Source organism: Salvelinus namaycush, chromosome 25 (assembly GCF_016432855.1).
Source record: "Salvelinus namaycush isolate Seneca chromosome 25, SaNama_1.0, whole genome shotgun sequence".
NCBI classification, from domain to species: domain Eukaryota; kingdom Metazoa; phylum Chordata; class Actinopteri; order Salmoniformes; family Salmonidae; genus Salvelinus; species Salvelinus namaycush.
The window spans coordinates 17,770,724-17,782,740 of NC_052331.1; the positions used below are offsets into that span (position 1 = coordinate 17,770,724).

General features: G+C 44.5%; 1 protein-coding gene across 1 annotated transcript in view; it reads right to left on the minus strand.

The window, feature by feature from the left end:
- The window catches only part of LOC120019821 (laminin subunit alpha-3-like), a 108,545-nt gene that overhangs the window by 23,574 nt on the left and 72,954 nt on the right, over positions 1 to 12,017 (minus strand). Inside the window, exons 26-40 of the mRNA XM_038963234.1 lie at positions 11,624 to 11,787; positions 11,315 to 11,423; positions 11,003 to 11,100; positions 9,357 to 9,558; positions 8,958 to 9,084; positions 7,956 to 8,095; positions 7,055 to 7,170; positions 6,499 to 6,710; positions 6,211 to 6,415; positions 4,005 to 4,149; positions 3,545 to 3,685; positions 3,037 to 3,198; positions 2,233 to 2,334; positions 616 to 699; positions 265 to 495 (exon numbers count right to left, since the gene is read on the minus strand). Coding sequence (XP_038819162.1) covers positions 265 to 495; positions 616 to 699; positions 2,233 to 2,334; positions 3,037 to 3,198; positions 3,545 to 3,685; positions 4,005 to 4,149; positions 6,211 to 6,415; positions 6,499 to 6,710; positions 7,055 to 7,170; positions 7,956 to 8,095; positions 8,958 to 9,084; positions 9,357 to 9,558; positions 11,003 to 11,100; positions 11,315 to 11,423; positions 11,624 to 11,787 — 2,238 coding nt within the window. The remainder of the gene's footprint in view (positions 1 to 264; positions 496 to 615; positions 700 to 2,232; positions 2,335 to 3,036; positions 3,199 to 3,544; positions 3,686 to 4,004; positions 4,150 to 6,210; positions 6,416 to 6,498; positions 6,711 to 7,054; positions 7,171 to 7,955; positions 8,096 to 8,957; positions 9,085 to 9,356; positions 9,559 to 11,002; positions 11,101 to 11,314; positions 11,424 to 11,623; positions 11,788 to 12,017) is intronic.

Consider the following 12,017-nt stretch of genomic DNA (forward strand, 5'->3'; position numbering starts at 1 on the left):
TCCCCTTCATCTACACTGATTGAAGTGACTTTATCAAGTGACATCAATAAGGGATCATAGCTTTCACCTGGATTCACCTGGTCAGTCTATGTCATGGAAAGAGCAGGTGTTCTTAATGTTTTGTATACTCAGTGTAAGTAATTCTAGGTCATATTTCATAGAAATCTGGAAACTCTGGGCAGTTACTTTAAAAGTATTATATATGATCCCTGTAGATCTCCATGAAGCACCTAGGGGACTAAGAGTGAATGAGATCTGTCTCACCTGGCAGGAGTCTCCTCTGTAGAGAGGGGAACAGGCACACTCCTCCACGGTGCTGGCAGGGCCCCCGGCCCCTGTGTCTGTGGCCTCCTCCAGGCCCACCTCCCCAAGGCTGAGTCTCTGGCTCTGGGTGAAGTAGAGGGCCCGCACCCTCAGACCAACCAGACCTGCCAGGACTTCCATCAGATCCTCTCTAGACACAGGACGGTTGGTGCTGAAGTGACGCCAATTCCCCTAAACAGAACAGACAGGGGTTAGTGAGGGATTGGAAATGTTGAGGACTGATCAAATGTTATTATATGTGTTCACAACAGATGGAATAAGGACTCAGCTTCACCACTTTTTAGGTTTTACCTCTACTAGCTGGACTCTGCCCTGGTGGAGTCTGTCAGGATTAGGGGTATGTGGGGACATGTGGACCAGGGTCATCTCCTGGCCCTGAGAAATTCACAGACAAATAACACTGGGTTACTCAAAACAGGAAGTCATCATGACTCATATACAGTACCAGTCAAAGGTTTGGACACACCTACTTATTCAAGGGTTTTTCTCTATTTTTACTATTTTCTACATTGTGCAATAATAGTGAAGACATCAAAACTATGAAATAACACATGTAGTAACCAAAAAAAGGTGTTAAATCAAAATATATTTTATATTTGAGATCCTTCAAATAGCCACCCTTTATGACAGCTTTGCACACTCTTGGCATTCTCTCAACCAACTTCAAGAGGAATGCTTTTCCAACAGTCTTGAAGGAGTTCCCACGTATGCTGAGCACTAGTTGGCTGCTTTTCCTTCACTCTGCGGTCCAACTCATCCCAAACCATCTCAATTGGGTTGAGGTCAGGGGATTGTGGAGGTCAGGTCATCTGATGCAGCACTCCATCACTTTCCTTCTTGGTCAAATAGCCCTTAGCCTGGAGGTGTGTTGGGTCATTGTCCTGTTGATAAACAAATGATAGTCCCACTAAGCGCAAACCAGATGGGATGGTGTATCACTGCAGAATGCTGTGGTAGCCATGCCGGTTAAGTGGACCTTGAATTCTAAATAAATTACAGACAGTGTCACCAGCAAAGCACTCCCACACCATCACACATTCCCTCCATGCTTCACGGTGGGAACCACACATGCAGAGATCATCGGTTCACCTACTCTGCGTCTCACAAAGACACAGCGGTTGGAACCAAAAATCTCAAATTTGGACTCATCAGACCAAAGGACAGATTTCCACCGGTCTATTATCCATTGCTGATGTTTCTTGGCCCAAGCAAGTCTCATCTTCTTATTGGTGTCCTTTAGTAGTGGTTTCTTTGCAGCAATTTGACCATGAAGGCCTGATTCACGCAGTCTCTTCTAAACAGTTGATGTTGAGATGTGTCTGTTACTTGAACTCTGAGGTGCAGTTAATTGCCGATTTCTGAGGTTGGTAACTCTAATGAACTTATCCTCTGCAGCAGAGGTAACTCTGGGTCTTCCATTCCTGTGGTGGTCCTCATGAGAGCCAGTTTCATCATAGAGCTTGATGGTTTTTGCAACTGCACTTGAAGAAACATTCAAAGTTCTTTAAATTTTCCGGATTGACTGACCTTCATGTCTTAAAGTAATGATGGACTGTTATTTCTCTTTGCTTATTTGAGCTGTTCTTGCCATAAAATGGACTTGGTCTTTTATCAAATACGGTGTGCAAATCTGTCATCAAGGCAAAGGGTGGCTACTTTGAAGAATCTCAAATATAAAATATATTTTGATTTGTTTAACACTTTTTTGGTTACTACATGATTCCATATGTCTACACTATTATTGCACAATGTAGAAAATAGTCAAAATAAAGAAAAACCCTTGAATGTATAGGTGTGTCTAAACCTTTGACTGGTACTGTGTATATATATATATATGACTTATACACCAATTAGAGAGATGTCATAATCAGCAGTAAGTGATGATACAATGTGTCATAATGTACGTACACTGAGCAGAACATCAGGTCTGCGGTCCATCAGCGACATCCCCTCACTGGGAATCCCAAAGGATTTAGCCTGGTAGGTGAGGTAGCCCCCATAGGATGACACCTGAGACAGGAGTGGAATACTATCAGCAGGGTTGGGTAGGATACTTTCTAAATATAATCCGTTACAGTTACTAGTTATCTGTCCAAAATTGTAATCAGTAACGTCATTTATGGATTACCCCAACCCAGTGACGTAATCTGATTACTTTTGGATTACTTTCCCCTTAAGAGACATTAGAAGAAGACAAAAAGGATCCATCAAACGCATTTGGTGTGTCATCAAAGTGGTCTCTGACTTGTGGTCAGACTAGCTCAGGTGGAACAATGCTGAATTGAATGTCAGTGAGAAAACAGAAAGGTGTCAATGTATTTTTTCACAAACATCATTTCTGAATTTAAAGGTAATTCAAGAACTAATCATCTAGTTTTTCCAAAATATCTGTAATCTGATTACATTTACAGTTTTTTGTAATCAGATTACATGTAATCAGTCAGAGTCAATGGGACTGGTACAGGACCCAGTGTCGACCCAGTGTTGAACTGTTAAAGCACTGGTATTTAGGCTCAATGGCAGCTGCTTGAAGCCCTGCCTTCTGTTCTTGTCACTGAATCCACAGCTAAATAACAACTGATCAAATGTAAAAAATGCTCAAGTCTGATATAAAAAGAACTTCCAAATATTACGGAAACATGTCCTCTTTTTTTAAACTGAGCTATTCTATTCCAACAGTACATGTCCTCTCAAGTTCCACTCTCTACTCACCCGGTCTACCAGGTAGGATGGTGGCGCCACCCAGTGGAGGAGCTGGGTAGTGCCAGGCAACTCCTGTACGTCTGCTACCACAGTGTTACTGGACGGGTTGAGGACTGATGCCACCTCCTCCTGGTCAGCCCTCTCCAGACGCCAGCCACGCATGTCCATAAACTAGTGGAGGCGAAGGCAAAGAGGATTGTACTATATATTATCGGCCTATGGTTTGGTAAAATGCCATTATGTACATAGGAATAATGCTGTGTGCAATGGAGTTATGTTCTGCAGGTGTGGCAATGCTGTGGGTATATCCACTCCATGGAATGTGGGTTGTTTCAACACTGATCATTTAGCTAGATAAGGGTTTGATCATGTGTCTGAACAGGTACAGTGTAATTACAACTTATTTCACATTTCTATGGCACGGAAAGAATATGTCAATGAAAATGCCAATAAAACTTCAGAAACACACACACACACACGCAAGCACATACGCATGCACGAATGCACACGCACACACCTTCCCCCTGCGTTTGCCAGAGCTCTGGCACTGGTCGGTGGCTCCAAAGCAGAAGCAACTGACGCAGCCTCTGGGGTGGGAGGGGTCAAAGTGGAAGGACCCGTCTCTACAGGCATCACAGCGGGCACCCTGCACGTTCCTCTACAACAACAGGACATACGGCTGCTTACTGTTTACTCCAGATTTCACAGGTCACAACCTTTTCCTGGTCACTGACCCTGCTAATAACCAGTCACATTGTTTCCCAATAGAGAAGCCCTCAGAGATGTTCATTGTTTTTTTTTTTTTTTTTTTTTACAGATGAGACTATTTGAGGCTAAATTAGGTGATCGACCCTGAATAAGTCTGGTCGAAATGTTAAAGACGTAGATTTAACACACTATTTGAGAATGTACACTTCATTTAGACGATCCAAATATTATGATTTATTGTTTAAAAGCATACAGCATTATAAGGTCACCTTGCAGAGGCACTGTCCTGTGTCAGGGTGACATATATCAGGTGTGACCCCTCCCTGGTTACAGTTACATGGGACACAGTCTGGGAACCTGTAGAACCCTGCAGCACACCGGTCACACTGCCGCCCACCGATCCTGGGCTTACACCTTCACACACACAGAACATATACATACAATTAACATGATTGTACTTGGAAATCTCATCCACAGCATGTTCAAATATTCAGCTACTGGCCATGAGAGGAAAGGTGCTAAAAAATACAGAGACCTAAAACGTATTATCTCATTCAAAACTCCACAACCTTTACCTTATGTGGTGTTTCCTATATAAAATAAATACTATAGTGTTTACCATGGATCATCAACTAGATTCAGCCAAGGGATGATTTTTTCCTTGAGTGGGTGGTCTGGGGGCCGGAACATAATTACAAATAGATTGCAAATTGACCGCAAGAAGCCCAAACAGATATAATATTCCACAAAAACATAATAATTTCAAATCTTGCTTATATTTGTATGCGATGACTTGTCTCCCTATTATGAGTGGAAATACTTGGGAACAGATTCCAAAATCAGCTGATTTCCTGGTGTTGAAGTGATAAAGTGATAATGTTTCATTAAAAACTTTATTTTTTATTAATTCCACAAGATATAGTCCCGACACAAATCTAGGGTTGCTAGAGAAGTGACCTAGTCGTTCAGTCTTTTTGTTCTGTATCTATGGACGCGACACAGTCCATTGTTCTAAATGTTCCACTGCCATACTGACGGGCAACATTCTTATCCCTTGCTTACTAGCTAGCCAACTACAGCTAACTTACAGTCACGTCAAAAGGTACACCCAGAATAACAGCAAAGTAACTGCATTTGCATTTGTTTAAGATGTTTTCTAGTGACATTTATTTACATACATCCATAACGATGAGCTAATGAGGTGCGATTTCGCCTGGCATAGAAAATGTCCTGATGCTCACTCATCAGGACACTGTTGTTCAGAGGAGCTAGCCAACAACACGGCTACAGTAACACAATCACCTCAAATTGAAGCTGGAAAGACTGCAAATTAGCTGCGTTTCATTTGACCTTTTTTTTGTATATGATGCTGACTCATGATTTTGACTGGCTGAGAAACGCTGCCTGTCTGTCTGTCTGTCTCATCCCGACTCGTTCATTACTATGGGACAGCAGGAGATCGAATTTGAATATTAAAACAATGTTTAAATTGTCGGATAGACAGACAGCAAGGTTTATACAAATCTCCGCTGTTGAAAACCAAATGTTAGTCTAAAAGAAATGTGAGATAATGTCTAGATGCTTTTTATAGCGAAGATCAAGTTTATAACTTCTCTGCCTCTGCTGATGAGATGGTGGATTCTACAGTCAGATGGAACAGAGGAAATAAGCATTTTAATGTCATAGATTTAGCCGGTGGTAATTTGTGGAATAAACACCGGCTGGAATGCGGTTTTAACCAATCAGCATTCAGGATTAGTCCCACCTGTTGTATAAACTGTATTATAAACTGGGTGGATCGAGCCCTGAATGCTGATTGGCATACCACGGGTATGACAAACATTTATTTTTACTGCTCTAATTACGTTGGTAACCGGTTTATAATAGCAATAAGGCACCTTGGGGGTTTGTGGTATATGGCCAACATACCACAGCTAAGGGCTGTGTCCAGGCACGAGTGTAAGAACAGCCCTTACCCGTGGTATATTGGCCATATACCACACCCCCTCGGGCCTTATTGCTTAAGTATTTACTGTGGTGTTAATTTTCTTATTATCTTTGACATAGAAGTGGGAAGCTTTCTCCTTTAGGAAACCTACAGCAAATTGTCCATAACCTGTAGGTAGGTAGGACTGGGTTCTGAACAGACAGTTCAGAACTTCTGCTCTTTTCTATAACCATAGGGAACACAATATATGGTCTAAACTTGTTTCTCACGTACGGGTGGCACAAATTGGGATATGGAGGGGAATGGACAGGATATATGCTAATTAAATATTGCAGTATTTACTATAGTATTCTACACCATTCTATACTAAGTACTACACATGATCGAGGGATACTACAGTGTGTAGTATATTATTATACAGTATATTACAGTTTACTACAGAATTCTATAGTAAGTACTGTAGTATTCTATAGTAAACTGTAGTATTTTTTTATGTGGATTTAGTCTCTACACAGAGCTCTACTCACGTGCACTGTCCCGTGTCACGGTCACATTCTCTCCCTGCGTTGGGCCTGACTCCGTTGGGGGAGCAGTCACAGCCCTCACAGCCCACTAGAGGGTGGTAGCTGAACGTCTGGCTCTCACACACGTCACAGACTGGCTTCACTGTCTGGGGCGGGCAGATACACTGACCTGTCACCTCGTGGCACAGCCGCTGGCCACACTCACACGCTAGGGGGGGGATAAAGACAGTTTAGGGTTATAAACTATGTGTGTGTGTGTGTGAGACATTTTAGTATCTTAAATATACTTACGTCTGCAGTAGGGGAAGCCGTAGTATCCTGTGGCACATCGTGTACACTGCCGACCGATCACATGGGGCCTACAGGGACACTGGCCCCCTACAGGGTTACAGGTGGGCCCCGTAGCCCCTGATTTGTCACAGTAGCAGGGCAGGGCCCCGTCACTATAGGCTGCTACCAGGGAGCGGGCCGAGTCTCTGCAGAACTGGGAGGACGTTCTGGGGCTGTTGGAACAGGAAGAGAACATTCGGAGTCAGGGGTCAATCAAATAAAGTAGTTATGAAATTCTGAGTATTGATCGTGTTTACATCCACACATTAAAAACAACTACTCCCTTAAAAAAGTATTATTATAATAATCCACTCCCCCGGTTAATTTCACCACACACGAAGTCGAAATTTAAGTCTCAAATAAACATGATATGATCCTGCAATTACAATCATACTGAATGATCTAATCTTCATATCACTCAGCAAAGCTGTTGATTCCATTCCACAGGGCACATGGTTTTGCTTGGTCAAAGTCTTGAGAAACCCACTGGCACACGATCACTGAACTGAATACTCACTCTATAGAAAAGCTTGGTCCTCCACACTGCCTGGTGAAATCAGATGACTTATCAAACGGTTTCTCTTTCAGGAGATCAGGGGTGTAGCTATCGTCAGGAACCACCAAGATGTAATCCTGAAGAAGCGGTACAAAACAAACCTTCAAATCCAAACGATAATGTTGTAGGCTTATCTCTCTCAGAAACGCCCACTTTGAGACTTATCATAGCGTAAGAAACGGTTTTACCTGACAGACTTAACAATGATAACATTTCTAAAAACACACAAAACACAGGGTATTTCAGCGATACTGAACTGTATTGTGGTTGGTCTTATCTGCAGTGGGAGACTACGTGGGGTACAGGGTTGAGGTCAATTCCATTTCAATTCCAGTCAATTCAGGAAGTACACTGACATTCAAATTTTCATTTTCAATGCTTTTAAATTATGAACATCTGGAATTGGAATTTGGTTTACTTTCTGAACAGACTGAAATTTAAATGGGATTGTCCCCAACCCAGGTGGGGTATGTTAATTATGATATTATAATTATGCTATAATAAACAGCCTACAGCTAATACAAACTTAGCTGTAAGCTTCACTGGCTTACTGGGTTTGAGAGCTTAGCTCTAATTGGACGGAGTGGGGGTTACCAGGTAGAATACAGGCCGCCGGTTGTTTAGTAGTTGTTTGGGACATGATCAAACACGGAGGCAAGAGAGCAGTACCGTGCAAACCTGGTAAGTCTAATACAGCATATCCTAGACTCCTAAATCCTCCGGAATCCTCCTGAACTACACTACAGGCATAACCACATAGGACTAGAGTGAAGGTTTTCCTGAATCCAGGAAGGTGTTCTCCTCCTTCAACTGTAAGTAGGCTAATTAATAGAGTAATAGTGACTGACATGAAAAAACTGACCAGAGTGAGGGTCTTCCCGGGTGGAACCTTGAGAGAGATGGCCATGTCTTGCTGGGGAAGGTCCAGAGCGATGCGCCTCTCAGCGATGACCACCTCCCTGCAGCAGGAGACCCCCGGGCAGAAAGAGGCATTCACAGAGCCTGAGGTAGAGAGAGGAAGGTGGGGGTGCAGCAGGGGGTAAGGAGGCATAGTCGTAGAGGAGGAAGGGGGGATTGGGCGGAGGACCAGTGTTTGGGAAGATAGAGGGGAGGAGAGAGCAAGTAGTAGAAGGAGGAGAGGAGAAAGCATGATGAGAGGAGAGGGGGTGTATTAGGCGGATGGAGCAGCAGTAGGGAGGAGTAAAAAGAGGGAAGCGGGTATAGAGAGGGGAGGAGAGGGGAGGAGAGAGGAGCAGGGAGGAGAGAGAGGGAAGGAGAGAGGAGAAGAGGAGGGCGAGGTGAGAGAGGGGAGGAGAGAGAGGGGAGGAGGGCGAGGTGAGAGAGGGGAGGAGGGCGAGGTGAGAGAGGGGAGGAGAGAGGAGGAGGGCGAGGTGAGAGAGGGGAGGAGAGAGGAGGAGGAGGGGGAGGAGAGAGGGGAGGAGAGAGGAGGAGGGGGAGGTGAGAGAGGGGAGGAGAGAGAGGTGAGAGAGGGGAGGAGAGAGGAGGAGGGGGAGGTGAGAGAGGGGAGGAGAGAGGAGAGGGGAGGAAAGAGAGGGAGGAAAGAGAGGGAGGGAGGGAGGAGTGATCCCCTCTTAAAAGGGAATCACCCGAGCACCAGAGACCACTAGAACCCGCAAAACACACAACAGCCTCTCCCAGACAATACTACCATAGAATAGGGGACTAGCTACTACTGTATGTTCATGACCATTGATAATCACATTCCTTCTTTGAGTAGACTTCTATTTCATTACATCCAGAATGATGTCGGAGTCAGTAAGGTCCTGGCTCATATACACTCTCTATCCAACCATATCAATCTGGATCAACGGCTTCATACACCTACATTTCGCACCAAACTCACCGGCCCACGTGTGTCCGGCATCCACCCGTACCTCCACAGGGAAGGTGGTGTGTTCAGGTTGACAGTAGTGGACCACAAACACATACCTGCCAGGAACTGGCACCCTGGCACTGAAACGGATCTCTGTCTGGAGGAGTAGAGGAACAGAGAAAGAACACAATGTGGAGAAACGTGTAAACACCACAGAAATGAGATCAAATTCAATTTTGTTGTCCGTTTCCACAGAAATGTGCTTCGTACCACTTAAAAACCGGCTCATTAACTATATACTGTAACCCTATAGGGATGTTACTGCCATTAATGTTAGTGAAGCTGTGGGCTTCATATCTCAAGCCCCACATGCTTTCCAGTGCATGGTCCCACTCCAAGCAGTAGCATTATACAGGCCCAGCTCCGTACCTGGGGAGATTTGAGTAGTACCCCTTCACTCTGGGCTCCAGGGAAAGGGAAGCCCCCAGCCCCTGACTGTCGTCTTTGTCTCCACTCTTCACTCTCCCTCTGCTGGGGGACGACATGTGGGGAGGAGTGGCGCGCGTCCCGAGCTGCGTCCAGAACCAGAGCTGTGGAGGGCCTGTCGTACTGGCTGGGAACACAGTACTGACTGGAGGGAAGAAAGAAAGGGGGAACAGAATACAGGAGGTGAAGGTTTGTGCATCTGAAATGGCACCCTATTCCCTACATATAGTGCACTACATTTGACCAGGGTCCATTTCAGAAGCAGCTTCTGAAGTGTTTGCTAAGCACCACTGGGATACAAATATGACTGGTTATTAGCAGGGGCAGTGACCACATAGAGGTTGTGACCTGTGAAATCTGGAGTAAACAGCTTTCATATGTAGACATCTTATAACTATCACATTCTCTCTCGTCAATGTATAGAAGCCCCTAAATTACACACACACACACACACACACACACACACACACACACACACACACACACACACACACACACACACACACACACACACACACACACACACACACACACACACTTCTTGAGTGGAGCAAACCTTAATCCCCTATGCCTGCAGACTTGATCTTAACCCCCTTAACTCTCTCTCTCTATCGTTCTCCTTCATCCTCTCTCACTGACCAACAAAGACTAATTTCGCGATCTCAAAAAAACGTCCCTTTGAGTCAAAACCTCACTCTTTCTTTTCTCAGTTTTAAGTCCTTATCAATCCTCTTATCACCAATTCAATTTCAAGCTATGTGTTTTCTCAGGCCTGATGTGGGGCTGATCTTTTCATGCTTTCCCTCCTTATTTTGCTTTGTGGAAACAGCAGAACAACATGAAAGGAAAGGCCTTTTGTAATGTGTCTGAACCATCAACATCAAACAACAAGTGTCTTGACCAGGGTTTTTCCCCTCACTTTCACTGTTTATTTCCCCTGAGATATCACCGTGATTATTACCTTCAACAATAGTGGTGCCAGGCAGGCAGTCAGTTTACACTGAAAGTGGTGTAAAAAGAGCCTGTAGAAACTAGCCGTATAATAACAGGACTGGTGCTGCTGACAACTAGTCATCACTGGCTGTCAGACCAGTGTTCAAATCGGATTTGTTTTCTTTCATATACTTTGATTATGCCTGCCCAGAGTACAAATTAGCACTTTTCTGACTATTCCATTGGTTCCATTGCATCAGGAAAGCTCAATCAAGTGCAGCCTTAAGTATTTGGAAGGAAACAAGTACTAGTTGAACCCAGGTGTGCTAGGTGGAGAGGAGAAGTTGGCCTGGATATCAGACAGCCTCAGTTAAGTGACCCTGGCCCTGGCTGAGGAATGCATTGAATCACACCTGGAAAACAGATGTGTGGAAGGTAAGTATCCCCACAACAACAGCTAGCATCTACCCCCCAGAGACAGTGCTACTGATTGCACAACAAGCCCACTACCTGTAAAGTACAGGCACTACTATTACTACCATGTTTGCTCATTGCTGCTGATTGCTAGTTGTCAAAAACGCCAGCTGTCTATATTGAAAAAGCCACTTAAAGTCCCCTGGCATTACAACATAGTATTATGAGGTAAAACAGCTTACCTGTCCTCAGTGAAGCGTCCGTGGACAGAGACACAGAGCACCTTGGGGTCCAGGTACTCCATGGAGAACTCCTCCGCGGGCACTGCATACACTTTATACTACAGAGGAATACACAGTCAAAATGGCAACAGGAAACGAAAGTATTTCATTTGAACATTAACTCACTTTTATACAGTAGGTACCGGGAATCGGTACCCTTCCATTTACTAGAGAATATGCACACTACAATAAAAAAAAGGAAGACAAAACAGAAGAGGTTGCATACGTGCGGATCTTGCTGCTATGCAATGGAATAAAATGGTTCTTTCTCACCAGCAGCATTGAGGCTGTGGAGGTCTGTAGAAGAAGCTCGGCCTTGTGGGTAAACTGGAACACTGCAGCGCGATTGGTTCCGTCAACCGCCACACTGCGACAAAGGAAGCTGCATGGACAAGTATTGGATAGACACCCTCAATGATCAACGGTATTACAGAGCTGGAGAGCTGCATTAAAACAGGTTTATTACACAAAATGCACACAAATGACTTGCCAACACTGCCTCTCGAGTACAAACTATATAAACACTATTGAAGGACAGGAACGAAACATTGCACTCAGTAAACGTACAGTACACACACAAACCTGTAATGGCAGCTGTAGATGTTGGCTCTGGCCTGGATATGACTCTCTGATTGGTCAGCGATGATGAGGTTGACGTTCTGGACCATGTCTACCTCGCTGGCATACTCAAGGACCAGGATGTAGGGACCGGGTGGAGACACACGCAGGCTCAGCTGTAACTGGGCCTACAGGACACAAACACAGACATGGGGGAGGGCAAATGCAGCGTCTCAGAGTCACACTATGCATTTACTGTCCAACTATAAAATAAAAGCCATAAACCATCACAATCAGAGGGACAAAAAGTATGTTTGTGAGCGTATTTGAGTGTGTGTGTGTGTGTGTGTGTGTGTGTGTGTGTGTGTGTGTGTGTGTGTGTGTGTGTGTGTGTGTGTGTGTGTGTGTGTGTGTGTGT